The 26,379-nt window shown below is 39.1% G+C and overlaps 1 protein-coding gene across 7 annotated transcripts in view; it reads left to right on the top strand.

Moving 5' to 3' along the window:
• Positions 1 to 26,379, top strand: part of kcnt1b (potassium sodium-activated channel subfamily T member 1b) — a 75,258-nt gene that overhangs the window by 37,766 nt on the left and 11,113 nt on the right. For 3 of the 7 annotated variants that reach the window (XM_044330072.1, XM_044330073.1, XM_044330074.1), the window contains 27 exons: positions 1,231 to 1,310; positions 2,972 to 3,068; positions 3,862 to 3,921; positions 4,042 to 4,090; positions 4,305 to 4,364; positions 6,029 to 6,103; positions 6,368 to 6,451; positions 8,827 to 8,921; positions 10,493 to 10,673; positions 11,150 to 11,314; positions 12,510 to 12,646; positions 13,739 to 13,802; positions 14,094 to 14,202; positions 14,340 to 14,448; positions 15,702 to 15,851; positions 15,963 to 16,198; positions 17,158 to 17,371; positions 19,137 to 19,242; positions 19,422 to 19,594; positions 20,707 to 20,778; positions 21,898 to 22,032; positions 22,360 to 22,471; positions 22,773 to 22,874; positions 23,581 to 23,664; positions 23,764 to 23,892; positions 24,745 to 24,765; positions 25,019 to 25,316. In XM_044330072.1, coding sequence (XP_044186007.1) covers positions 1,231 to 1,310; positions 2,972 to 3,068; positions 3,862 to 3,921; positions 4,042 to 4,090; positions 4,305 to 4,364; positions 6,029 to 6,103; positions 6,368 to 6,451; positions 8,827 to 8,921; positions 10,493 to 10,673; positions 11,150 to 11,314; positions 12,510 to 12,646; positions 13,739 to 13,802; positions 14,094 to 14,202; positions 14,340 to 14,448; positions 15,702 to 15,851; positions 15,963 to 16,198; positions 17,158 to 17,371; positions 19,137 to 19,242; positions 19,422 to 19,594; positions 20,707 to 20,778; positions 21,898 to 22,032; positions 22,360 to 22,471; positions 22,773 to 22,874; positions 23,581 to 23,664; positions 23,764 to 23,892; positions 24,745 to 24,765; positions 25,019 to 25,316 — 3,197 coding nt within the window. Of the gene's footprint in view, positions 1 to 1,230; positions 1,311 to 2,971; positions 3,069 to 3,861; positions 3,922 to 4,041; positions 4,091 to 4,304; positions 4,365 to 6,028; positions 6,104 to 6,367; positions 6,452 to 8,826; positions 8,922 to 10,492; positions 10,674 to 11,149; positions 11,315 to 12,509; positions 12,647 to 13,738; positions 13,803 to 14,093; positions 14,203 to 14,339; positions 14,449 to 15,701; positions 15,852 to 15,962; positions 16,199 to 16,505; positions 16,527 to 17,157; positions 17,372 to 19,136; positions 19,243 to 19,421; positions 19,595 to 20,706; positions 20,779 to 21,897; positions 22,033 to 22,359; positions 22,508 to 22,772; positions 22,875 to 23,580; positions 23,665 to 23,763; positions 23,893 to 24,744; positions 24,766 to 25,018; positions 25,317 to 26,379 lie in introns of all 7 variants that reach the window. The other 4 variants (XM_044330068.1, XM_044330069.1, XM_044330067.1 and 1 more) reach the window with 2 other exon arrangements.

Raw genomic sequence — 26,379 nt, 5'->3', positions numbered from 1 at the left:
AATGGTCTGCATTGTTACATGAAAACAGACGTTACAAGTACCAGTGCTGCACATTGAGGTGCAAGCTCATATGCATTTGTGGCTGATATCGTTGCATTGTGAGGGGGAACTGTACATAATGATATACAGAGGGAAAGTGAATTAATCAGAACAGAGATACAGTTTTTTTTTCTTGAGATAGATCTAGTATGTGACTGGTAGTCTTCTTTGTATTGGAAACCTTCACTGATTGCTCAATGCTTGGTCAGATGTTTGCTTATTGTAAATCATAACTTCGCTAATTTTTTAGTTGCAACGAACAGTTATTTTTATTATTGATAAGTCTGACTTTTTTTTTGATTAAGAAAATAATTGTGTGGCTGTAAAGTTTCATTTTCATTTGCTCTATGTCTGAGTTGATGACATCAAATGTTTGTATGAGAAAAGCAGCAAATCCTCACATCGGAGAAGCTGGAACCAGAAATCTTTCCCTAAATATTTTACCTAAAAAGTTGCCCATAAATTTTCAGGCAAATGACTGATCAACTAATCATTGCAGCTCTAAATTTTATACTGTTTCATTTAGGCAAAGTTCTTGTATGGCAAATTGTTTTATGACTACATTAAAAAGAGACACCTTTGTTGAAAAAGGGCTTAGTTTAGAGCTGCAGCAATTAGTCTAATAATCAATTAGTCGATCAACAGAAAATGAATCGTTTTAGTCACTTCTTAAAGCAAAAGTGCCAAAAATTTGCTGAATCCAGCTTCTCTCGTTGAGGCTTTTCTTTGTCCTACGGGATAATAATGTGAATATTTGGAGTTTAGACTGTTGGTCAGAAAAAAAACAGACCTTTGTAGACACCACCATGTGCTCTAAGAACCAAAACCACACCAAACCAAACGACTAATCGATAACAACAGTAATCGTTAGTTGCAGCCCTAGCTTAGTTGAAAACAGGTTTGAATTCTAAATGCTGAGGTATCACTGCTAAAACTCAGCAGCAGTATAAAACTGTATAAAAAGTATAACTGTGCCTGGACCACAACCATTGTCACATGTGTAATATCTACCGTAAGTGACGCTGCAAATGCACTGCACACAGTATGGTACCATTACACTTATTGGTCAAATGTAATTCACTGTTGCTCTTGGTAAAGTGTTATAAATTTCTATGTGTATTATGTTTTGGCGGGGTTGACTCTGAATACGCATGTTTCTGCACACCAACATCATGTCACTGTTCCCCACAGGGTGCAGGTGGAGTTCTATGTGAACGAAAACACCTTCAAGGAGAGGCTGAAGCTTTTCTTCATCAAAAACCAAAGGTCAAGTAAGTACTGCTGGCAGGGAACATCACACCATTCTCCTCTTCTCCCACAATGCTTAATGGTAAGAGGCTCGCTGCTTGTTTATATGCTCAGAGCTAAATGAGAAAATAAAAGCATAATGTAGGAAATTGCAGCCTGTGATGATGCATATCCAATTTCTGTCTCAGTTGGGGTTTTCATTATTGCATTAGCTGACTCATTGTGAATTACTGTATCCTTTTGGGTGTGCACACTGTTGCCCAGCGTGGACAGAAGAGTATGGCTCATTTGTTGAGAGACGAGGCGGCGGTGTTTTTCTCATTTAAGAGATAAGATTGGCAATATTACAACATCTCTGACGGAGACACCGCTGCACTTCAGCGGTTTGGTGCATTGTGCCGGGAAGCAATTCATTTACATCAAGTTGTAAAAATGTAAATTATCGGGTGGCTGTGGCTCAGGAGGTAGAGCGGGTCGTCCCCTAATTGGAAGATCCGTCGGTTCGATCCCCCGGCTCCTCCTGTCCGCGTGTCAAATTGTCCTTGGGCCATGATACTGAACCCCAAATTGCTCCCAAAGGCTGTGCCATCGGTGTGTGTGAGTATGTGTATATGATTAGAAACCCCTCCTGACCTTGCATGGCAGCCTCTGCAATGTGCATTTCAGTGCTTTTGAGAGCTTGGAAGACTAGAAAGGCGCTATAGAAATGCAGTCCCTTTACCATAACTCAGTGTCTTCGGTAGCAGCATGTCGTTAACACATCCTCGGCAATGACACGGGTCTGCTGTCTTTCTGTCCTCTTGTCATTATCACTAAGCCGCCACAGTCTTTGACATAAAACAACACGGTAATGAAAATGTCACACTTGGCTGCAGGGGTCTTTTGCTCTATATCATCGCGGTGCTGTTTGTGTTTTGTCTGGCTTCAAATCATTTTAACATTGACGCCGGCTTCATCTAAAGAGGTCGTGTCAGGAGAGATTAAGTAGCTGCTGAAGCTGATTGGAAATGGGTAATACAGCTAGCACCCCCCTCTGGCTAGCAAGCATGTCTGCAGCCAGAGTTTCTGTTTTATTCGTGTTTGATGGTGCAGGTCATGTGTGTTTTTTTCAGTATATGCCTGCACTTATTCAAACAGGAAACTGTCCACAGACGTTATTATCTGACCCATCTATTTCTGCACTTTCCCACCAGTCGCTATCTTGGTGCGTTCTTCGTCATTTTTTTTAGGCCATAAAAGTGCTGGTGTTGTGTTATTCTTAGAGGATTTGAAAGTTACACGTCAAAGGAAATCAGTTATGACAGGGTGCCAGAGCTGCACGGAGCTGCGTTAGTCACGCTTCAGGGCTTTGACAGATATAGTCACTTAAGGTTGCTCACTTAAGGCAATCCCTGCACCTAAACTGGTGCTCAAGCAGTGCTTAACTTTCTAGCGAGGAGAGATCTGGCTGCATCCGTCGTCAGAAGTAGACAATCACAGAGCTAGTCACAACACCAGAGGGTTTGAACTTCAGAAAAATGTGAAAAAAAGGGTGACAGAATGAACAGAGAGGGCGTTCGGCTCGAAAGTAAAGCCTGTGAATAAAACACCAGAGATCTAAACAAACCCAAATTCAGCCGATCATCACTTAAGCGAGGCCACTCTCTCAGTTAATTCAGATGTCATTGTTTTTGTCGATCCACAGGCCTGAGAATCCGCCTGTTCAACTTCTCACTGAAGATTCTCACCTGCGCCCTCTACATACTGAGAGTCAGCCTGGATAACCCCAAGGATACCCCATGGTGAGCGTCACACTCTACAGTCATCACCCACTCACTGACTATCCCCTATTCCAGATGTGTCCATATTTTCTGAATACTTGCTTTTTATTGCATGATTAATTGCGGTCAACTCATAATCTGTACAGTTTACTTTGTTTATGTCTTGCATGTCTTTGTGCTGCTCTTTTTACAGATAACTTAGACATTGTGGAAGCATCACTGTTCATACTGTCCATCTCTTTTTTTTCTTGTATTAAGTCCAAACCAACCAGATGACTTACCATATGCCAGAGGAGAAATATTTTCCTGCTGCCATGTGCACAGAACAACAAATATAAAAGGAGATCAGTACAGCAGAGAATCTGTTTTGATGAAAATTTTGTGGATCTTTTCAGTTTCAGTACTTTGGTTATATCAAAGAGGTTCTTGAGAATTATTCCTAAAACTAAAAGCGTAACTTAAAATTCAAATTAAATAAACTCAACATTTAAGTCAATGACATTGTGTGGTTTTGATAACATTAAGAATGTGAATGCATTTGTCTTATTATGAAATTATTTTATTCATTGTCTGTGGTGTGTTTGTGTAACTAAATCATATAAGCGAAGCTGAGTTGCTCTTTCTGTGCAGTCACATGGAAGTTGTAGATGGTCTGTTCACTGCCAGCAGCTTTAAGACACACGTCGGGTTTATTCTTTATGGCAACATACAGCACCAGCTGATGGAAATGTTTCCCAGTGGTCATATTTCCACTCACACACACACATTTTCACGCTCTTTTTGTGTTTCCCTTGTTGCTATTTTTTTTCCACAGTCCAATGTGTCAGAACAACAGTTTGACTAACACAACAGAAACGCCGGGAGAAATCAAATGGTATGTTTTACTGAAAACAGCACTCGGTCGTAAACTGAAGTGTGTTCATCTTCTTATGTTGCAATTATATGGAAATGCATTGAAGTGTGAAGAATTTTTTTTTCTTCTGCTTTCGGACAGGGGGTATATTTTCTGGGTGAACAGACGGGTTCCTGTATGGGCAATACAGGTGAGAATACCAACACTACAAAGAAAGCACTCATAAATCAGATTCCACTGCCTGAACTGAATCTCAATGCAGGATTCAACCCAAAAACACCAGCAGGCATTTATTATATAAAAGCATTGCAGAGCACAGTGGTTCCTCAGTGAAGGTTGAATAGCCAGAAGAGATGAGTTTGCAATTGTTGGGTTCATTTATCTCCTCCTCTGCTTCGCTCCAGGTGACAGTGGCCTTAATCAGTTTCTTGGAGACCATGCTTATCACATATCTCAGCTACAAGGTAAGAAATTGGTCCACAGTCCGCAGTTTCTCTCTGTAATCCATGCTGATGTCTTACAGCTGTCTGATCAAAGACGAGCACTGCCCATTTGTTCTTTCTCGTGGGCTGAAAGCTTTCAGTGTCCAGTCCAACTGCCAATGCCAAGTCAACCCATCAAAGACAGCAGGCCAGGAGTCTTTTGCCACTAATTTTAGAATCAGACCTCACGTACTCTGTCTCAGAAACAGGTTATATAAATGGCCTCAGAGAGCTGGAAGTGCAGTTTAGGATTCATCTAAAGGGTCCTCTAAGGATGCACTTCTGTCCTCAGTTCATACAGATTTAAAGGGACAGTCATGCATAGGTAACATTATTTATTCCATTGAAATAAGTCAAGTTCACACAAATAGCAACAGTCATTCTTTGTATGCAATTCCTTCCATTCCCTAATTAGCAGGTATAAGCAGAGCATTATTGTCCCTTCATTACAGTTATATACAGTATGTAAATGAGGTGAACAAAATATTGGAAACTCTTCACAATGTGGTGCAGACCAATACAACACTAAGAAGAAATTTTAGATTTTACACAGGTGCTGTTGAATGTATTAAATTGTGGGGCTCAATTACCTCAGGAATATCAAGAAGGCACTGTCATATTAACACTGTCCATAGCGTTCCTCAAAGTACTGCCAGTCTCAAAACAAGCTTGTCATTGCTTAGAAATATTAGCTTTAACTTTGCCGTTCTGAGGCTAGAAGTGACTCTTAGACATGTTGCCTCGTAGGTTTCAGCTCCTTCTCCTTTGGTGGTCTCTTAAGTTTGGTCTGGATTTCATTATATACAATCTTTTGTTCCTTTTTTTTACGTCCTGCCATGTCTTTTTTTTTTCTTCTATGCATTTCTTTTATGAGGAGCAAATGCCGAAATCTCCTTTTCTTCAGTTGGCGAGGAACTGTAGCCTCATGAAACGTGAATCATTTGGTGTCACACGCTTACAAGCCAAAATGATCTACAACTGACTAGCGATTTCTAAACCCTGCTTCACTTGAAAAATCCAGTCAGCATGCAGTCCCACTTGCTGATTGTGTAATTAACTGCACCCATAGATTTTGCTTTATGTATATACAGCACATCTGGTCACTGGCTCTTTTGAAGATCAAGTCTGCATCTTGCCAGAGTCCTCAAAGTACTGCAAGTCTCAAAAGACCCCTATATTTTCTTTGAAATATTGCTTTAAGCTTTGCTTCATTATGGGCCATTTTAAATGCATACTGCAGCACATAATGATACTGAGAGGATACTAATAAACATAATTCACATAACACAAAGCAAAAGCAGAGTTTACAAAAAGTTTCAGAATCTAGAATAATGTAGTTATGACATAAAAAGATTTAATTGGAAAAAATGTAATTAATTATTGATATATAAACTCTTGTGGGTCACACAGTAGCTGTGCCCCATAAACAAGCATGTGCTTTGAATGCCGTAAGAGCAAAAAAAACAGGTCAATGCGGAGTACTGTTTCTGAACCTAGGAATAATTACTGCACCACTTCATCCTAACTTTGATCAGTTCAGATAAATACAAGAATTATTATTGTTATTACTGGAATTACACTTTTCTCTCAAACAATCTGCACTTTCATTGGCTCATTGAATTATTTACCGTCAATTTCCATTCCAGGGCAACATCTGGGAGCAGATTTTCCAGATATCCTTCATATTGGAGATGATCAATACAGTGCCATTTATAATCACGGTGAGTAATTAAATTCATTAATCAATCAATCCATTCCACAGGCACCTTTATTTAGGCTGAAAGTCAATTTGGTTTAAGATTGCTCCGAGCAATCTAATTATGAAATGTCAGTGCCCCACTGCCATCTGTACCTCATCTTATACTAGACAATTTACCTTCCAGATACCCTTCATGAATAATTGTCAGTGGCATATTAAATTTCCTTTTCGAGTATGTTAACTGATTAGTATTTATATGTCTCCCTTCCTTCCTTTCTTCCTTTAGATCTTCTGGCCTCCTTTGAGAAACATATTTGTCCCTGTATTTCTTAACTGCTGGCTTGCCAAAGGTGCCCTGGAGAACATGATCGTAAGTATTTTTCAATAATTTATCTATTGTTCCGTACATACCGTAGCTCTATCGCATAACAGGGTTCACCCAGAAACTATTTAGGGTTTATGACTCAGGGCTTTGAGGTTACATTTTCCATCCTCGAGCAGATATATTGCAGGTCACCAGCCTATGAGTAACACCGGCATAAGAGGTGATTGTGTGTAGACAGATAAATTGAGCAGCTTAATTTCTTTCTGTCTGGTTAGTCGACACTGTCTTTTGTGCAAACCCATTTGATTAGCACACCAGCCGATATATATACGTAAGAAGCTAGTGTTATTAGCTACAATAAGTTGTGCAATATTGTTAACATGAACATCAGTTACTTTGATAAATTTGCCTTTTGGCTAATTAGTTGGCTGTCAAAGCTAAAACCAAACATTTGTTCAGATTAACTGAGTTATTTGGAGTAACTCAGAGATTAGAAGGGGACATTTGTTTTCACTTTCCTAAAAAATTGAAATTCAGGCTAGTTAGTTTAGGACTGAACAGACCCTTATCCATACCACACCAGTCTTTTTAAGATATGTCTTATATGGCTTGTTACCTAGAGAACTAGCAAATACTTGCACTCATTCAACTCATCTTAATTCTCCCACCAGCTGCATTTGCTGGAGGTTAAATAAAGGTGTTAATAAAAATGATGAATTTAAATTTTTAGGCATTTAATATATAGGATAAAAACACTTGAAATCTGGTGTTATAATATCAATATTGTCCAGGATGTACAGTAGGTGCAAAGGTAACCGATATAAAGGATTCAAAGCAATTAGATGATATCCAACTGGTGTAGTGTGTGCTCTTGCTGTGATTCAGATGAGAGCATGAGAGAGTAAGTGCTTGATGCCAAGGCGGTAGTTGGGCAGATGGTAGACTCTGCGGCCAAGCAAGCCAGCACATTGAGAGAGAAAGAGAGAGAGAGAGAGAGAGAGAGAGGGAGCAGGGACAGTTTGGAGCACCGGCGACAGGCAGAACATGCTAACAAGATGTGACTGAAAATGAGTCGTGAGCTCCCACGTTTCAAGATGAGCAGTATACTAATGTAGGAGAGAGAAATATGGATAGAGCACTTAAATGTTCTACTGCAGAGGAGAGGACAGTGGAGATGGATGTAGATTGTCTGTAGCAAATATATGGCAAGATTGTAATGAAAGTAGAAATTTTGTCACGTTAAGTTGTATTTAGAACATCTTTTCATTTTCTCCGTCAATATACTATGACACCCAGCTGTATTTATCTGTAGCACCTGACAATAAGGGACGCCCTACGTCCTCTGCTAAACTGCTTCTCCAGTATTGTGCGGTGGATGAATAGCAACTTTCTCAAATTAAACGAAGACAAAACTGAAGTCCTTATCATCGGCACAGACGCTGAAAGAGATGAAATAATAAATAGACTCGAAAATCTGGCCCTACAGGTAAAACCAAAAAGTGAAAAAGCTGGGTGTCGTTCGTGATCCTGACCACAACTTTGACAATCATATCAACAACGTTACTTAAAAAAGTCTTTTATCACTCGAGAAACGTGATGCTAAAAAACCGACTCATGCCTCTGTACTCTCACACTTAGATTATTGCAACGCACTGTATACTGGTTTGCCAAAAAAAACTATCGATTGGCTGCAACTCATCCAAAACTCAGCAGCAAGAATTCTAACAAAAAAACAGTAAAAGAGGTCACATTACTCCTGTGTTAGCATCTTTGCACTGGCTCCCAGTAACGTTGAAGATAGATTTTAAAATTCTTTTACCTGTTTTTAAAGCTCTGAATGAGCTAGCACCTTCCTACCTGTCAGATTGCCTGTCGGAGTATGTTCCAAATCGCTCCCTCAGATCACATGTAGCTGGTCTGCTGAAAGTGCCACTGACTAACAGCAAGAGGCATGGCGATGCTGCCTTCAGTTGTTATGCACCAACATGCTCTCTCCTCATATTAGACAAGCAACCTCAGTTGACAGTTTTAAGAAGCAGCTCAAAACCTACTTCTATGACTTTGCCTTTAATTGATTTTATTCCTTCTCCAGGATTTTATTGTCTTTTACTCTTTTACTATGTCCTCATTGATATTTATCTCCTGTTTTAATATGTTTATGTATGTGTATGTATATTTTATTTTATTTTTTTATACATATATTTTATATTTCTTTTGTAAAGCACTGCATTTTATGTCATGAAAGGTCCTTTATAAATAAAGCTTATTATTGTTGTTATTATTATTATTATTATTATTAAGACAGGGAAGAATCTGTAAAAATTGAGGCAAAGGCAATGAATGTGAAGACAGTAACTGACTTTTTCAACCAATAGCTCCATCTACCCGCCTATGTAATGTATCTCTCCTCTCCTGTCCAGAATGATTTCCATCGTGCCATCCAGAGGACCCATTCTGCCATGTTCAACCAGGTGTTTATCCTCATCTGCACCTTACTGTGTCTGGTTTTCACTGGGTGAGTGAACATCTACTCTTGTCGTTAGTCACAGAAATGCAGCTCTGACCATTGCAGCTCGCAGCAAAATCTGTTCCCTGAAGATTGTACTACATGACCCAGAAAGTGTTTTGACTAGCGCATTTTAAGTATCGCACATGTCTTGGGAAAAAAGCACATTATTTGTAAGAGGGTGATGGTGTGTGTTGGAAAGCAGAGATTGAAAATAAGGTTTATTAGAACATCTCCAGAAAGCAAACATGACATTAGAATGAAAGACAAAATGTAAAGAGTAAGAGTTAGCTGATATTATGAAGCCAATGAACTGTTACTCACAAAAGCAAATAGAAAATGTGTCTATACTATATAGTGATGAAATATAGTGATGTACTGTACACCAATGAACGTTTGGTTCGTTGAATATCAATCCAGCTGCTCAAAAACACAAAGGGGAGAGTAAGTCAGAAAACACAGCAGGAGAAAAAAAAAGGATAAATCCAGAAAAAATGTTTTAAATACATGGCTTCATTTCCTATGTCTCATTGATTCCCACAATTCTAAAACCAAATTTTTAAATCAAGGCTGTCACTTGTCCTTATACTCGGCCACCACCCAGCACACCTGCCTCTTCCACTCCACTCTGTCCAGTTAGACAATCTCATTCCCCCTCCACCTCAGGCTGTCATTAAATCTCCCAACTTATCAATGAAAAAACACAAATGAATTAACACAAGCGATGAGGTGGAACTGACAGATCAATCAATGGTGTCACTTTAAATGACATACTGAACAGTAGCTTAAGCTGTATTGACTCTTGTGCCCTTTGATCTGGAGCAAATTGGATTTTTGTGTCGAGCCCACCAGGCTAAATCATAAATCTGAAGCAGATTCCATGAACCCTTAAATTAGCAAACACATATATTAATTACACACATATTATTTCTTATGTATCTGTGCTAAAATAACACATCATGTATTATTTAGACAGACACATACAATACAATATGTAGAGCAAAACCACTAGATCTTTTATACCAAAATTTGCAGTACTCCTCTAATAATTATCCAAACATCTTCCCTCTTTTATTCTGGTTTGCTCGCTGCTCTGCCTCATCACTAGAGCTACCAGTGAAAATGTCACTTGCTGCTGTTGCCATCCTCACACTGGCCCTGTGTATACAGCTAATCTTCCTCCTCTTCCTCACTGGTTCCCTCCTTTGAATCTGATCAGGTGGCAAAACAACAGACTTCACATCTCTCTTTCTTGCACTGCAGAAACTGTTGTGTACACTGGTAAAATAAAGAGAATTCAATATTTTACACCTTTATATTATTGATTATCTGCAGAGTATAGATCTCAAAACATAAGTATATCTATGAGTGGTTATCCCTGTTTTATACAGTGTTACCCATGAGATAAAGTGCACACACACACACACACACACACACACACAGCTTGGCCAATGACCCTACACCCCAGGATACAGAAACCCTTCCCTTCACATGTTTTTATTTCAATTATATTTACCCACAGGAGACATGTCTGATGTAATACCATCATGTCACTGTGTTAATCTCTTGGTTTTCTGCAGAGCTTGTGGGATCCAGCACTTAGAGAGAGCCGGGAAGGAACTGTCCTTGTTTGACTCGTTCTATTTCTGCATCGTCACCTTCTCCACCGTGGGCTATGGCGATGTCACACCACAGATCTGGCCCTCCCAGCTGCTGGTGGTCATTCTCATCTGTGTTGCCCTTGTGGTGCTCCCACTACAGGTAAAAAGCCGTTTTTTTTCCCAAAGTGCAGCGAGGGCTTCAAAACTTAGTAAACCTCATTTTGGAGTCCTGTCTTATCATTAGGAATTCTTTGATGTTCAGTGACTAGTGATGACCTTATTATGGGGTTATCATTAAATATTAAATGACATTTTCTTGTAGCTTTTTCAGGCTGACAGCGAATAAAAATCTAATAAGGTGCATCTCTCCGCAAATCTTTTTTTAAAATTCAGATCGAGACATGCTGGCCCAGTGCAGTAGAACATGCTGGCTGCATGACAAATCCAACTATTGACTGTATTATTTATTTAAAGAGAAGTAAATATCTTTACTATCCCCGAAGAGCAAAATTGTTTGAGAAATAGAAAAGACCTCCTGCCACCCATAAACTACTGCATCAGCAGTTTTCACTCCTCCTTCATTATTTAATCCTTGTCGGTTTTGACATCATGTCGATTTTGTTGTCATTGTGTCAGTTTGAAGAACTAGCGTACCTGTGGATGGAGAGCCAGAAGTTAGGAGGGAACTACAGCCGCCACCGTGCACAGACAGAGAAGCATGTGGTGTTATGTGTCAGCTCACTGAAGATAGATCTGCTGATGGATTTCCTCAACGAGTTCTACGCTCATCCCAGATTACAGGTACAACAGAAAGACAGACACAAAGGGGTTTTGGATGTTGGATTTTCTGTGCTATAAAACTATAGCTGTCTTTAACAACATTGGAGCCATAACTGTAGTGAGGACAACCCACCTTTTAACCCACCATGAACTAATTTATGTACTAATACAATGAATGAAGTATTTTCTGCATAATAGATACATGAAGGGGATTGTCAAATAACATTTCGATGTATTTGTAGCATTCTAGTTTTAAAGTACAATTATTTAGCAAACTATAGACATATCTAATCATGATGGATCTTAATTCAGTTCCAAGCAGACAAATCACAGGGCTGTGTGAGAACATATATGATTTTAGCATAAATACAAAAGCTCAGCCACTATAAAATACATTTGCTGATCATGAACTCTTAAGAAACCAATCTGCAGCCTATATTTATGCAAAATCATTTGGTAACCATACATGGTAACTTACAGTATGTATGCGGTATGTATCCTCATACTCATGTGGTACATGAGTATGAGGATACATACCAATATATCATAAGGTGAAAAGGATTTAAACTAGAGGTATGGTGAGCTTGTATTTTAGCTGTTCCCCTGTATAAAAAAAAAAAAAGTGAAATGTGGCAACCATACAGCAAATATTCTTGTGTAATCTCCTATAATATTACAGTATAAAATGTTTTTTGGCTCCTTTCTGACCGTACGTCACAATTTATAATATGCAAAGTCACAGTCTTGTCTTGACTAATCATGCTCATATTATTTTGTTTGTGAGCTCTTGGCAACACCAGAGAACATAAACATACGAATAAGGTGCAGTGAAGTGCAGCATAATCTGCTGCCAGTTACCAGAATTTAATTACCCCACGTGGGTCCATGTAGGGCTGATGATGCAGGATGACATCACCAACACCAACTGTCCAATCAATGAGTTACCTGTCTGTCAGTTCTTATTACTTCATGCTTACAGCTCTTGGTTTGTTGTAAAAAAGTCAGCATAAACATGAACTGGACCAGAACTAAAAGGCATCAATGTATTTATTCTTCTTTGGTCTGGAACAAATGAACTAACAGGTGTGAAAACTCCTTTAAAACACCAGACAAGTAACTGGTGCATACATTGTAAGAAACTATGTACAGTATACTGTATGTGCTAGTAGTTGCTTCATGATTTAAATAAATGCATTCATGTTTCTTTGTCTTGCAGGACTACTATGTGGTGATTCTGTGTCCGACTGAGATAGACATTCAAGTCCGCCGTATCCTCCAGATCCCGCTGTGGTCCCAGAGGGTCATCTACCTTCAAGGATCTGCCCTCAAAGACCAGGACCTGATGAGGGCCAAGTGAGTGGCCCACATGTATACAAATACCTGCTGTATACACGTAGTTGTCTCCATGGCAATTATGCAGACGTGGATACAATTTCTGATTGTAAATCTCTCTCTCTAAAAAAAAAAAAAAAAAAAGGGCATGCACCAAGAAATGTAGCACATGTTTTTTTAAATTAATGAATTAATTATGGGTGAGAATCTCAGTTAAAGGACTTAAAATGTAAATTTAGAAGAATCAGAGTCACAGAGGTGCAGCTAGAGGTTGAGATACTTACAAGTCCACTTGGCTGCCCTCTGCTTGCACATCAGTGTAATTGGATTTCACTCCACATCGGTCATCTGTTCACATCAAAAGGTCACATACCTAGGCAGAAATATAAACTGTGATAGATCACATTGGAATATGTTTGACTTGACAGTTTTGTCAACGTCCCTACAATATATTGCAGCACCAGCGTGGCGTTCGAGCTTGTACTGTTGCTTCAGGGGATCTTGCTGCTCACTGGCAGATGGTGTTTTGTTGCTTTATATTACTTGTTGTGATGTTATGACATGAAATTCAATGGGGCCTAACTACCACTCAGTAGCACATGGCAGTGTGAAATCACAGTCATAAATTTATCCAGGAGTCCATTCTCTCTTTTTTTTTTTTTTTTTTTTTACATGCCCCCCCCTCAATGTGCAAAGCTGTGCAGGTGATTAGATGCTGTGGCAATTTCACGCACTGATAACGTTGTAGATAAAATCACTCAGCCAGGTAAATCTTAGAAACATCAGTCTTGCTACGCTGAAAGACTCCCCTATAATCAATTTCATATTGTAGTTCTCTTCAAGTTCACAGAACATGCAAGTTTTTTTGTCACAAATGAATGGATGTGTCACTGTGTCACATCCTGCTAGAATGACACTATTAACCTTTTCAGCCATCGTCATGGAACATTAGCACTCATCCCTGCCTTGCTTTTCTTTAAGGCATTGATCTCCTTCAATAATGGATCAAATGTTTGGTTTAATGTTCTCTTCACAGATACTAAACCTCGACACTGCTTGTCTCTGTTCCTTTCTCTTTTTTTTTTTCGCCATCTCTCTCCATCAATCCTTCAGAATGGACGACGCCGAGGCCTGCTTCATCCTCAGCAGCAGGAACGAAGTCGACCGAACCGCTGCCGTGAGTCATATTAACAATCATTCATCAAAGTCGTTGTAAACCCTCATTTCCCATTTTTATATTCTCAAGATAATAATTATTTTTGAATTGAGCAATTTTCCTTCACACTCTACTTCCTTTACAAATTAGTCGAGAGCTGGAGATATCCTGACGATGTTGTGATTCAGTTGGAAACGACGATGAGTGCTGAGAGCATATTGAGTCTCTGAGGCCAAATTTATGGTCCATGAAATTCAGATCGCATTGACTTACTGGATGAGTGAAATAGGTGAACTGCTTCCTCTCCCACAGGATCACCAGACTATTTTGAGGGCTTGGGCCGCGAAGGACTTTGCTCCAAACTGCCCTCTCTACGTCCAAATTCTCAAACCAGAAAATAAGTTCCACGTTAAATTTGCTGGTAAGTACTTTCTATTCTCTTTTATGCCTCTTACACTTTTCTAAAGAAAAATATACTTTAACTAACACACAACCACTGTTTTTTTCACACATACACTTCTAAATCTAACATACTATAACATTATCCGTTTCCATCAGATCATGTAGTATGCGAAGAGGAGTTCAAGTATGCCATGTTGGCGCTGAACTGTGTGTGTCCGGCCACGTCCACTTTAGTCACACTCCTGGTTCACACCTCCAGAGGACAGTGAGTACACATCCATCTTGTACGTTTATTAGAAATAATTCAAAGCAGCGTTTATTTACTCTGATGTGTAGAGCTGCAACGATAAGTCGATTGATTGATTAGTTGATCGACAGAAAATGAATTGGCAACAAGTTTGCAGCCTCTCAAATGTGATACCTTTAATGTCACATTTTTTCTGAATTCATGACCATGTGGTTCTTTGGTAGACAGATGCAGGGCTACTACAGCTGTTTGAAACGTCAGCTAAGCTACAGAGTGACCCTTGATAACTTAGTTTGGTTTGTTTAAACAGTAGAAGAAGAACTCGTCTTCTTCCCTCTCTCTCACCTTTCACCTTTTTCATTGGGTTTCAGCCTCACATCACCTATCCAAAAGTCAACCAGTGAGACTATTTCTGCTTCCAGAGCGACTCAACTTCTAAGAAACGTTTTTATAGTTTATAAGTTAACTTTCAATTTTGCCTATATTTAATATTCATTTATTTTATTACTCATGAGGACAGATTCAATCCCACTCGATGGTTAATCCTAGAGAAAGATGACTGATACTAATGACTGCAGCACTGGTTTTTACAGTCACACAGACCGTATCTGGTTTTTGTCTCTGCAGAGCTGACTACTGTACCGTCAACACTGCAGAAACTTGTCACTGTCAAGTCAGTAAACATTACAGCGTTCCTTGTTTGACTATAAATCTGCCTGTGTTTTTCACCTTCTGCGTACTCCACAGCAGAGACACAGAGCATCCATTCCCACTTCTATTATGCAAACTTCTGCTGGCTTGAGGCTGTGAAGGTGACGGGAATGGGAATAGACTCGTGGCATGTGACAGGTGTTAATTTAAACATCGTCAAATTGATTAAAAGTTGTGAAGCAGATGAACTGCACTGCACTGTAGCCTTTCTCTCTCTGTTCCGTCCTATCGTCTTTTTAAGATCGTTACTGTGATTTTAATTTCGGAGGCTGGGGAACGAAAGGTCATGAAAGGCCAGACACATTTATCAGCTCATGGGAAAATTGCAGCTTTTGAGTCGCAAATAAAGTCAGAATTGATTTAAAGGTGATTTCTTTTATGCTTTGAAATTACTTTTTGAGCCATAGTTATTGTAAAAACTGAGATGGCGACATCATCTAATTCAAGCAGAAACCTTATTTTTTTTACCTTTTTATAAGAGGGCTGCTGTTTTTCAATAGTCTATCAGTGTATGGTAAAAGTTGGAAACTTCAGTAGGTATTCTGATAAAACTTTTCCAGGGAAGGACAGTTGTCACCAGAGCAGTGGCAGAGGACGTATGGACGCTGCTCTGGAAACGAGGTCTATCACATCCGTTTGTGCGACAGCAAGTTTTTCGGGGAGTATGATGGAAAAAGCTTCACCTACGCCTCCTTCCACGCCCATAAAAAGTTAGTAAAACTTCCACCAGATTAATTTCGGCCACACCGTATTAACATTTTATCTCATTACAGTGTCTAATACATGAAAAAGCATTTTGAACTCCCTCCTTTACCTCACAGGTACGGTGTGTGTCTGATCGGGGTGAAGAGGGAGGACAACAAGAGCATCATGCTGAACCCCGGCCCCCGCCACATCATGGCTGCCACAGACACCTGCTATTACATCAACATCACCAAGGAGGAGAACTCCGCCTTCATCTTCAAACAAGAGGAGAAGCACAACAAGGGCCTGCCCGTCACCGGCCTCTACGACGCCCCCTCCAGACTGCCCGTGCACAGCATCATCGCCAGCATGGGTGAGACTGAGAGAACTGAAGCAGAGAAGGGTTTAGAAGTAGGGAAGGTGATGTTTTGTAGTGGCGGTATGAGCAAAGATTTAGGTCGCAGACACCATTTGATTGGTTGAAAGGGTTTCCATGTTGGAAGAGAAAATGGACGCTTTGTTTACTTGCACTAAATCGCACCGAACACTTTTGAACGGTGGCTGCACGGGTGATGCTGTATGCTTTTGTTGACTGTTATGCATGACTGTTTTCTTACTACATGCTTTTTTACTTTCCTGGCTGACGTGATTGTGTTGTGCTTTTTCTTTGACCTGTGAAGTTGATCAGGCTACTTCATATGGTAAGTTTGGGCATGACACACTTTTTTTTTTTTTTTTTTTTTTTTAAACAGCTATTCACTATTTGTGTTGTTTGATGGAGTTTAATATGTCAAACACTGTATAAGACATAATGATATTTCATTATTATAAATCTTTTCTTAATTCTTCAGTGATTTTAATTATATTTGTTCATCTTTTCACATTAACAATGATATATGCACACAAATCATGTATCTGATGTACCTGATATATGTATTGTGCATTTATCATACATCATATTACAAATAGCTAATACGATGTATGCCAGGAGTATATTTATTGTCACACAATGTCAGTATTGTTTGCTTATTATTTTGCCATAGCTTTTGAGCAGTACATTTTCTCCTCAAGGTCAAATAGCTGAGCTAAAGAATGCGCTATAATGGAGGGAGGCTAAGATGCTGAATAAGCTAAACACGGACTGTATCATATTGAATATGAAAACCTGTTTTCCAGCACCAGAATGTTTTCTGAGATAAAATGGTCACGGGTCCGTCATTCGCTCTTGACTTCAGAGCACATTAGAGTAAATGTGCTGCGCTTGCTATTTCTTAATAGCCTTACAGCGTGCATCTCAGTGGAATACATACAATAAGCCCTTGTTATTTTCAGGTACTGTAGCCATAGATCTCCAGAACCCTGACCCCCCCGAGGAAAGCAGCAAGCTGACCTTGCCGACGGAGAACGGTGCCGGAAGCCGCAGACCGAGCATTGCACCCGTCCTAGAGATCGCTGACTCCTCTGCCATATTGCCCTGTGACCTCCTCAGCGACCAATCAGAGGATGAGACCAACCAATCAGACGAGGAGGGCTCTGTAGGGTCAGAGTAAGTGACGTGGCTGTGGTTGAAATGTAAAAAAAATAAAAAAACGTTAGAGACAGAATGTCGGTGGCCTTGAAGTTTAAAGTATGTCTGGTCTTTCAGTCAGAACATGTAAGAGGTTGCCGTGGTAGTAAAAATTGAAACGTCCTTATAGTGAAAGCATACTGTACTCTATACTTGATTGATGTCACCTATTCTCCTCCTCGTCATGTCTCGGTGGTTGTAAGAGGAGAGATTGATGAGGTTGAAATAGGCGTGTAATCTGTGTATCATGATCCTACAAGGTGCCGACGTGGCAGTGATGAATGTGTCTGACAACACAAGGGAGGTCAGCACTTTTCGTCTTGAATGGAGCTCATGTACGGCGTCCTTACATAGATCCTCACCCCCTCAACACTCATTTATCAGCAGGTCAGACAGATAGTCACCATTATAGTTCAGCAGGTCAGAGGAAATCATTTATCTCTTTGATCCTCTCTTTTCTCTCTGTATGTAGTTTCATTAGACTGAGATAAGTTTAGGATGGATTTTTGTTTGTGCCTCTGTGAATAACACAGTCTGTACTTCAGCACATACAAGACCATCTAAACAGCAACTGGTTAGACTTTGACATCATTGGCTCTCATTAAGTTGGACATAGCATACCCCTCCTAACCCCTGAACCTCTATTACTGTGCCACATGCTTGCTTTAGTAGTTTTTCTTCTTTTAAAGGACCAGTGTGCAGGATTTAGTGGCATCTAGCAGTGAAGTTGCAAATTGCAACACCCCTCCCCTCCCCCTTCCCTAGGAAATTATGGAGGCCACGAAACTCACAAAAAAACATGAATGGCCCTCTCTAGAGTCAGTGTTTGGTTTATCCACTCTGGGCTACTATAGAAACATGGCGGTGCAACATGGCAGGCTCCGTGGAAGAGGACCAGCTCCCTATGTAGATATAAAGGGCTCATTGTAAGGTAACAAAAACACAACAATTCTTATTTTCAGGTGATTATACACTAATTAAAACATACTTATGAATATTATATTCCATTTCTGTCAAATCTGTTCTGCTAGATGCTTCTAAATCTTACACACTGCACCTTTTAAGAGTTGTTAGGTGCAGCCATTGAGGAGGTAGACACAACTGCAATGTGTGCAGAGGACACATTGAGTAAATCTCAAGGTCCCACAGTGCCATCATGTGGTGATCCAGTTGTGATGCATCTATAAACAAAGTCAGAATCTGTTTTATTGGCAAACTAGAGGGCACTGAACTGATTAGGGTAATTGTTGCTCACACATTACAAATCAGGGGACACAAAACCAAATTGACTAAATGAGACAACTAAATCTAAACATGCTGCAAAACAATGTACAGTAATTGTTTGTGTCGTTTTGTAGGTATTGAGCAGAAATTAGTCCTTCAGGCTTAAAAACATCACTGACTGAACAACTGAAGAATGTCACAATGAACTGCAAAGCAGAACATTTTCTTTTTTTACAGTAATTCATGGTGATATTCAGTGTAATAGAATAATGATGAAGGTGTAGTTAGTAGTTCCTTCATAGAACATATAGAAAAAACAGGTGTTGCAGACAGTTTTAATGAAGCTGTGACAGGTAGGTATTTCTATGAGAGTAGATGTCGACAGCATTTTTGGCAGGTATTTGTGGGAAATAGCGGTTGAGTCTTTGACACTACTAAATTATTTACTTTGTACTCTATTTTACAGTAAGTTATTAAAGTTTGCTGTGACTCAGAAGTTTCTTTTTTGCTTCTCTCTCAGTTTTGTGAAGGGCTACCCGCCCAATTCACCCTACATCGGCAGCTCTCCAACTCTGTGCCACCTCCTACCACAGAAAGCTCCGTTCTGCTGCCTTCGTCTTGACAAGGTGAATTCATACACAGGAAAAGAAACGGCTCAGAACTCAACCACAAGAAACCACTGTCAAATTTCAACATGCAATAACCTTATTTCAATCAACAAGAAACTGTTATGTGTCTCCATAGAGCTCAGTAAAACTAAAACCTGGTTGACTTTCTCTTGTCTGAATGATCTGTCTCTGTGTAGGGCTGTACGCATAACAGCTTTGAAGATGCCAAGGCGTACGGCTTCAAGAATAAGCTGATTATAGTGTCTGCAGAGATGGCAGGGAACGGTCTTTACAACTTCATTGTCCCTCTGCGAGCCTACTATCGACCCAGGAAGGAGCTCAACCCCATAGTGCTGCTACTGGACTACCCGTAAGATTACTCGACCGTCCCTCCAACCTGATGTTTGTTTGTTTGTTTGTTTGTTTGTTTGTTTGTTTGTTTGCTTTCTCCTACAGTGAAATAACACAACACAGACTGTGCTCAAGAGACATTTTGTAGACCAAACAATTAATTGATGAATTGAGAAAATAATCAACAGATTAATTGATAATGAAAACAACCGCTAGTTGTAGCCCTCTATCAGACAGTATGCTAATATGTTACCCGGTTACCAACTAGTAAAGCAGAGTTTGACATAGATGAAAATCATTTGGCACTTAAATACAAGCACATTTTCAGAGTGCTAGAATTCCCTGCAGTAGAGTACAGCTTGAAGAGCATGTGTTAACTATTAATCTTGCCTCAAGATATAGAAAAAATAGTTTTACATTATTAATAAAAAGTAGTACTTTATACAGAAAAAAATGACTGAAGTTCAATAGATGTAAAGAATTGGATGAGGAATGTATCTTTATATGCCTGTTAGTGTATATTTGTACAGTAATCATGTTCTACAGAAGCATGTGGGCTTGAAATGGATAATATTTGCAATACATTTTCATATATTTGCAATTTAAAACAAATTGGTTTCAGTAGAGAATTGATAATCACAGCTGGAACGTCAGGATAGCTTTGCTTCAAGATAAAGGAAAAATACTTTTGCATTATTCATAAACAATAGATCTTTCTGCATAAGGAAGCCTTTGTTTTTCAGGATATGTATACGTGTGTGTGCATGTGTTGCAGTTGTCTACACCTTTTTCCCTGCCGTAACTCATTGTGGGTTTCATTAACGTTGGCCAAATCAGCAGATGAAACTGATAAACCACACAGACAGAGAGCCAAGAAAGCTCTGGCTAAGTGACACTCTCAGGAGTTTCCATGGCGACCACTTAAATCTTCCCATTGCATGAGTAATTAAACACATATTTTTCCTGTTGTTGCCTAATAAACCATCATTAAATACAGTGCAAACGGATCAACCCCTTTTTTAAATCAACAAGCACAGGAAACTTCTTCAACAATGTCATAATCCATCACTGTGGTTTCACAAAGACGATTAGCGTTAGATGCTAATTCATGATGTTTCCTGTTTCCTGCAGGCCAGACAACCACTTCTTAGAGGCCATTTGCTGCTTCCCAATGGTTTACTTCATGGCTGGCACTATTGATAAGTATGTCTTTGGATTATATAAACCTGCTCAACTAATTTAATGATTGTGTTCATGTCAGCGGTTGTTTCTTTTTCCATCTTTAATGCAGCTACCAGCAATACGGCTTTAATACAATATATCATGAATAATATGCCATATAACCCTTAATGGATGTTAGCAAACAAAACAGAATGTTTTATGGCCCAATTAAAGAAAACTGTCACCCTAAAACACTAATAAAATAGTAAAAACAATTGTGACATTCAATTGTAGACAATGTCATGTCAAGCTAAGATGTTTCCAGCATAACTACTCACAGAGGATTTCCCATTAACATCAACAGTGGTGTTTGTTTCTGAGGATCAAAAAGAAAGGGCTGCTTTTGAAACTCAGTTTTGCAGTGATGTTCAAAAATCATGACAGCATGAAAGCAAATTTAAAAAGATATAGACACTGATTTCAGCAAAATGCACAGTGCAAATGAAAGAAAGAAATGTGAAAGTAATGTGTAAATCAGTTGCTGGGAAATATCGGTTGTGCGGTCCAATCGAAAGCAATCAATTATGTAAACAGGAAGTCACTGTAGCATCACAAAGTTGTAACTCAACTGTCAAAAACAGCATACCACCATATATTAAACTTGACTATCTTTTGTAAATGTAGGTATGACTTTGTTTTATTTCTGTTTGCAAAAAAATAAAAAATATGTGTATAGTATAGTATATATATATGACTAAATATAATATACTAAATAATGTATATAACAAAACCAATGTTATTTGGTAATTTTATATATTGTTATGGGCATAGCACTTGATAATTTGAGGTCTATTTGTGTTATCTTTGTGAAATTTCACTTAAAATCTTCAGATATGATGACCATATTCCATATTATCTATTTTACTTTTCAGTCTGAGTAGGTCGTTTATTAGCGAGCTAATGTTAGTTTTAACAGTTAAGTCTGTTAGCTACACAACAGTAGGTGTAATATTTAGTAACAACTAATATCTACGAAAGAACTAGTCTGAACAAATGTGTGCGTATATTAAGTCATACAAATTTCCACTTAGCCTAGTTGTAATAGAAATGTATAGTCCATGAAGTAAAAAACACTGCTGTGTTATGTTTTGAATGGACCAGCTTGGACAACCTGCTGCAGTGTGGTATAATCTATGCCGACAACTTGGTGGTTGTGGACAAGGAGAGCACCATGAGCGCTGAGGAGGACTACATGGCAGACGCCAAGACCATCGTCAACGTCCAGACTATGTTCAGGTAACACAGAGAAACATACAATAAATGGTTATTACAGCCAGTGACCAAAGGAGAATCAAATGAGCACCAGACTCCACTTAATTAATTTCTTCATCTGTTCTCAGTAGGACTCTGGAGAGTAAATGCTTGTTTTTTTTTTGGAGTTTGCCAGAATGGAGAATGAGTTAATCTCAAAGTGTTTTCAAAGACAAACTACAGTTGCCAAAGCTCTGAAACTACTCTTTTATTCAACAACCAATATTAAAGGCATTTATCACTGCCACAGCACGCAGCATTTAATCTCTCCACTGTCATCCCACTCTCTCTTTTTCTCCCTGTCTCTCTCAGGCTGTTCCCGAGTCTCAGCATTATCACTGAGCTCACACACCCTTCCAACATGAGGTTTATGCAGTTCAGAGCCAAGGACTGCTACTCACTCGCTCTCTCCAAACTGGAGAAGGTGAGCTGTTCAGGACCGGGGACCCAGACAGTTACAGTAAACAAACCAACATTTTACCATGAATTTACATTGTATCTCAATTCTTGATCATAGTTGTTTCTCCTTTCTGAATCTTTCATGTCTCTTTCAACTTGTAGGTTTTCAAGTGTTAAATTACCTTTTGTTTTATTTTCAAATGCTTCTTCTTGGAGATAAAGAAAAAGAGCAGTAAATCGGCAAACGTACAAGAATAAAGGTGAGATCTTATCGTCTTGTCACTCTGTTTCTCAAATCTTTTATCTTTTGTTGTTCCTCTCTTCAGATAGAGCGTGATAAGGGCTCCAATCTGGCTTTCATGTTCCGGCTGCCGTTTGCTGCAGGCAGGGTCTTCAGTATCAGCATGCTGGATACACTGCTGTACCAGGTGGGAAAACAAACACTGGCTTTTCAGGGTTGAACTTGTCAACTGATAATTTCATCTATCTTATTTTTTTTGAGCTGCTACAGCCAAGTTAAGCTAAGATACAGCTAAGTCAATTTTTTCTAGTGATATTCAGTGTCTTCATCAAGATTCATGTCATAATTACAGGTATTTAGTGTTTTACCTAGATGTGGATCCTAGATTAAAAACATCTGAACATGCGTTTGCACTTAATTCTGTCAGAAGTTAGTGGAAACTTTTGATTCAGGAAAGTGTTTTTGGCTCATCAGCTCTTAATGCTAGATGACTCGGTGCACCTGTTTAAAGCCTTCCAATCGAAATGTTACTTCCAAAAAGCGTTATTGAAATTAATTAATAAAATGTTGCAAAGACATAAAAATATACTGCAGGTGCAACGGGCAGAATTTATTAGCCGAATCTGATATTGAAAGGAAAAATCACTCCTAAAAAACACTGTATTGGGCACACAGAAAAAGGATAATTAGGACCGTTTGTCACAAAATAAGTCCTGAGGTGCAATAAATAAAACAAACTCTGTTACCAAACACTGTGGGAGCATCTGATGGTGTTTTTAATAATTAAAAAGACTTAATGATCACTATGTTGAGGAGCATATACATGCAGAGCAAGTTGTTTTCCAGCTGGACTTCACTTGAGTTGAAAATCTTTTCTCTTTGTTTTTTGACAGTCGTTTGTTAAGGACTACATGATCGCAATTGCAAGGCTTCTTCTGGGTCTGGACACCACGCCTGGCTCTGGGTATCTGTGTGCTGTAAGTCGTGATGCTCCCTCCTCTAAGCAAGGGGATTTGTAAGTCTGAGAAAATGACTGTGAGGTGTGAATCGCCTTGATCCTTGTTCTCCTTCCTCAGATGAAGATCACAGAGGAAGACCTGTGGATCAGGACTTATGGCAGACTCTTCCAGAAACTTTGTTCCTCCAGTGCTGAGATCCCCATTGGGATCTACCGCACCGAGTCACACATGTTCTCAACTTCAGAGGCAAGTTCAGTCTGATCAGATACTTAAATATCTGATACCGGGCTTGTGGTTTGGCTTCAGCTTAGGAACTGCTGTGGCTTTGGCTTACATCCTCACATTCTCCCTTCCATCTTTTTCTTCATTACTTTCTCATCTGCGTTCTTGGTCAAATTCTCATGATGTAATTTCTTACTTTTTCATTTCTCACTTTGTAAAATGTCTTTTCTTTGTCCACATCTACCTTTCATTCTGCTTTCTTTTATAAAGTCAAGATTTTATTCCTCTTTATTCTTTCTAATTAATTGCTTTTATTGCTCAAAGACTTATTTTTCTTTTCCCTTCCCACCTGTCATTGCTCGCTCCTTTATGCATCTCGCTTTTCTATTTTCTCCTGTTTTCTTTCTCCTTTGTTAATTTCAATTTCACCTCAGTTGCATCATTGCCTGCCACTGCTGTGTTGCAATTATTTATAACGGGGATTAATGCCAAGCAGGTAAGGGAAATTAACATTTTTGGCCGGATACCACAGCTTTTAATACATTCTCATCAAAAAGTCCCCAATCACATTGACTATTATACTAGCCAGTGTGATTATTAACTAAGGAATCAACCTCTAAATCGCTATTTGGCAGACTGCGTAAGTGGCTGGTATGAAAAACAAACTCACTAGCCATCAACCACAAGAGTACCAAAGCTGGCAAGTGTTAATTTCCCACTGTTCAATAGTGAATGATGAAATAGTAAATACAGCCCATTTACTATTCTAAGTGCTGATTTAGAGGCTTTTAACAATTTTGTTTGCTTTGGTTGCCCCCATCTTTCATTTCATTTGTCTTTTTGTTTGGATGTCTGTTTGTCCTCGTCTTGTTCCAGTGCAAGGACAGTTACTTACAGGTAAGATCCAAATGTGTTTTTATTTGCCGTCACTCCATGCTGAAGCGTACAATGATGAAAAATACCTTACTGGTATTTTTCTGGCATGAATATACAAAGTTCATAACCATCACATCATGATGGTCACTGAAAACAGCGCTTATAAAAGCATAAAAGACGGAAAAAAGTGGCTTTTATTGTCATACAAACAAGTATTTCCTGAAGCGTAAAACCAAAATAATAAAACACAGTCCAACGCACCTTCCTCTCCCAGTCTCAGGTGTCCATCAACGTGGAGCAGGGTGAGGAGCAGCGTGACCGTAGAGAGTCCTGGAAGGAAAAGACAGCCCACAGAAACTCCACCACGAGCGACCAATCAGAGCACCCGCTGCTGAGGAAGAAGAGCTTGCAGTGGGCACGGCGTCTGAGCAGGAAGAGCGCCAAGCCGTCTAGCCGAGCGGAGCGCATCTCGCAGCAGAGACTCAACCTGTACCGGCGCTCTGAGCGACAGGAGCTGTCCGAGCTGGTCAAGAATCGCATGAAGCACCTGGGCCTGCCCACCGTGGGATACGGTGAGTTGAACGACTGATCGCACGATGGTCACATGATAGGAAGTCTATTTGCTTTCTTACTGTATGTAGAAGTTGATTTATTAAAGTTAAATGTGTAATTCAGTGCAGTAGCTTACAATATATTATTTATTATATGCCAAACATGTATATAGTGCAGCTGGTTTGAACAGATAAATGTATGATTTTTATTTGATTTTGTTCAATTTATAATGATTAAATCATAATTAGTCATAATGTATTTGATAATTAATAATAATGTGAATTATTTGTTGCAGATTGGAGTCTCAGTTCTGTAAACATTTCTTTTAGGTCATAGCGCCTCTGGATGTAGAAATAATGTCATTGATTGATTTAAACCTCACAGGATGGAGCGTACAGTGAGAATCTCAGATTTAAGGGGAGCAAACATTAAAAAGACTGAAATACAAACGGCAGTGACACTTTTTATATTCGTGATCATGGTCTTCATAGGTCAGCAGACCAGCTAAAAACATTACTTGTGTAGATGTGGGCCTGTATGGCTGGTTTGAACGTTGATCTAAGTCAATTAGCTAAAACCGTCATAGCAGCACATTCTTCATATTATAAGGCCAACAGTAAAAGCAGAATGAAATCGCGTATGTAGAGCTGAACTAATAGTTTGGTCAGCAGAACATTAACTCGGCAATGATTTGGATAATCGGTCATTTCAGTCATTTTTAACTGATTACAGCTTCTCAAATGTGAATATTTGGTGGTTTCATTTGTTTTTTTTTATGATTGCAAATTGAATCTCTTTGGTTTCTGGACTGTTGGTCAAACAAAATAAGACTAAATTAAATATGTCATCTTGGGCTCTAGGAAACTTTAAGGGCTGATTTTCTTCCGTTTTATAGAAGAAAAAAGATTCATCAAGACAATAATTGGCAAATTAATGAATATAATGCAGCCATGATGCAATGTTCTTGCTTGATAATGGTGGGTTTATGACCATAAATTAACCAGTGGAACATTTGCAATCTGTAAAGACATGGAAACACTCACTTTTTTTTTTAAAGTAATTTGATAGTTACTGTAGCTGCTG

The sequence above is a fragment of the Thunnus albacares genome, chromosome 2 (assembly GCF_914725855.1).
Source record: "Thunnus albacares chromosome 2, fThuAlb1.1, whole genome shotgun sequence".
Taxonomy (NCBI): domain Eukaryota; kingdom Metazoa; phylum Chordata; class Actinopteri; order Scombriformes; family Scombridae; genus Thunnus; species Thunnus albacares.
This window is presented reverse-complemented; position numbering and strand designations above follow the sequence as displayed.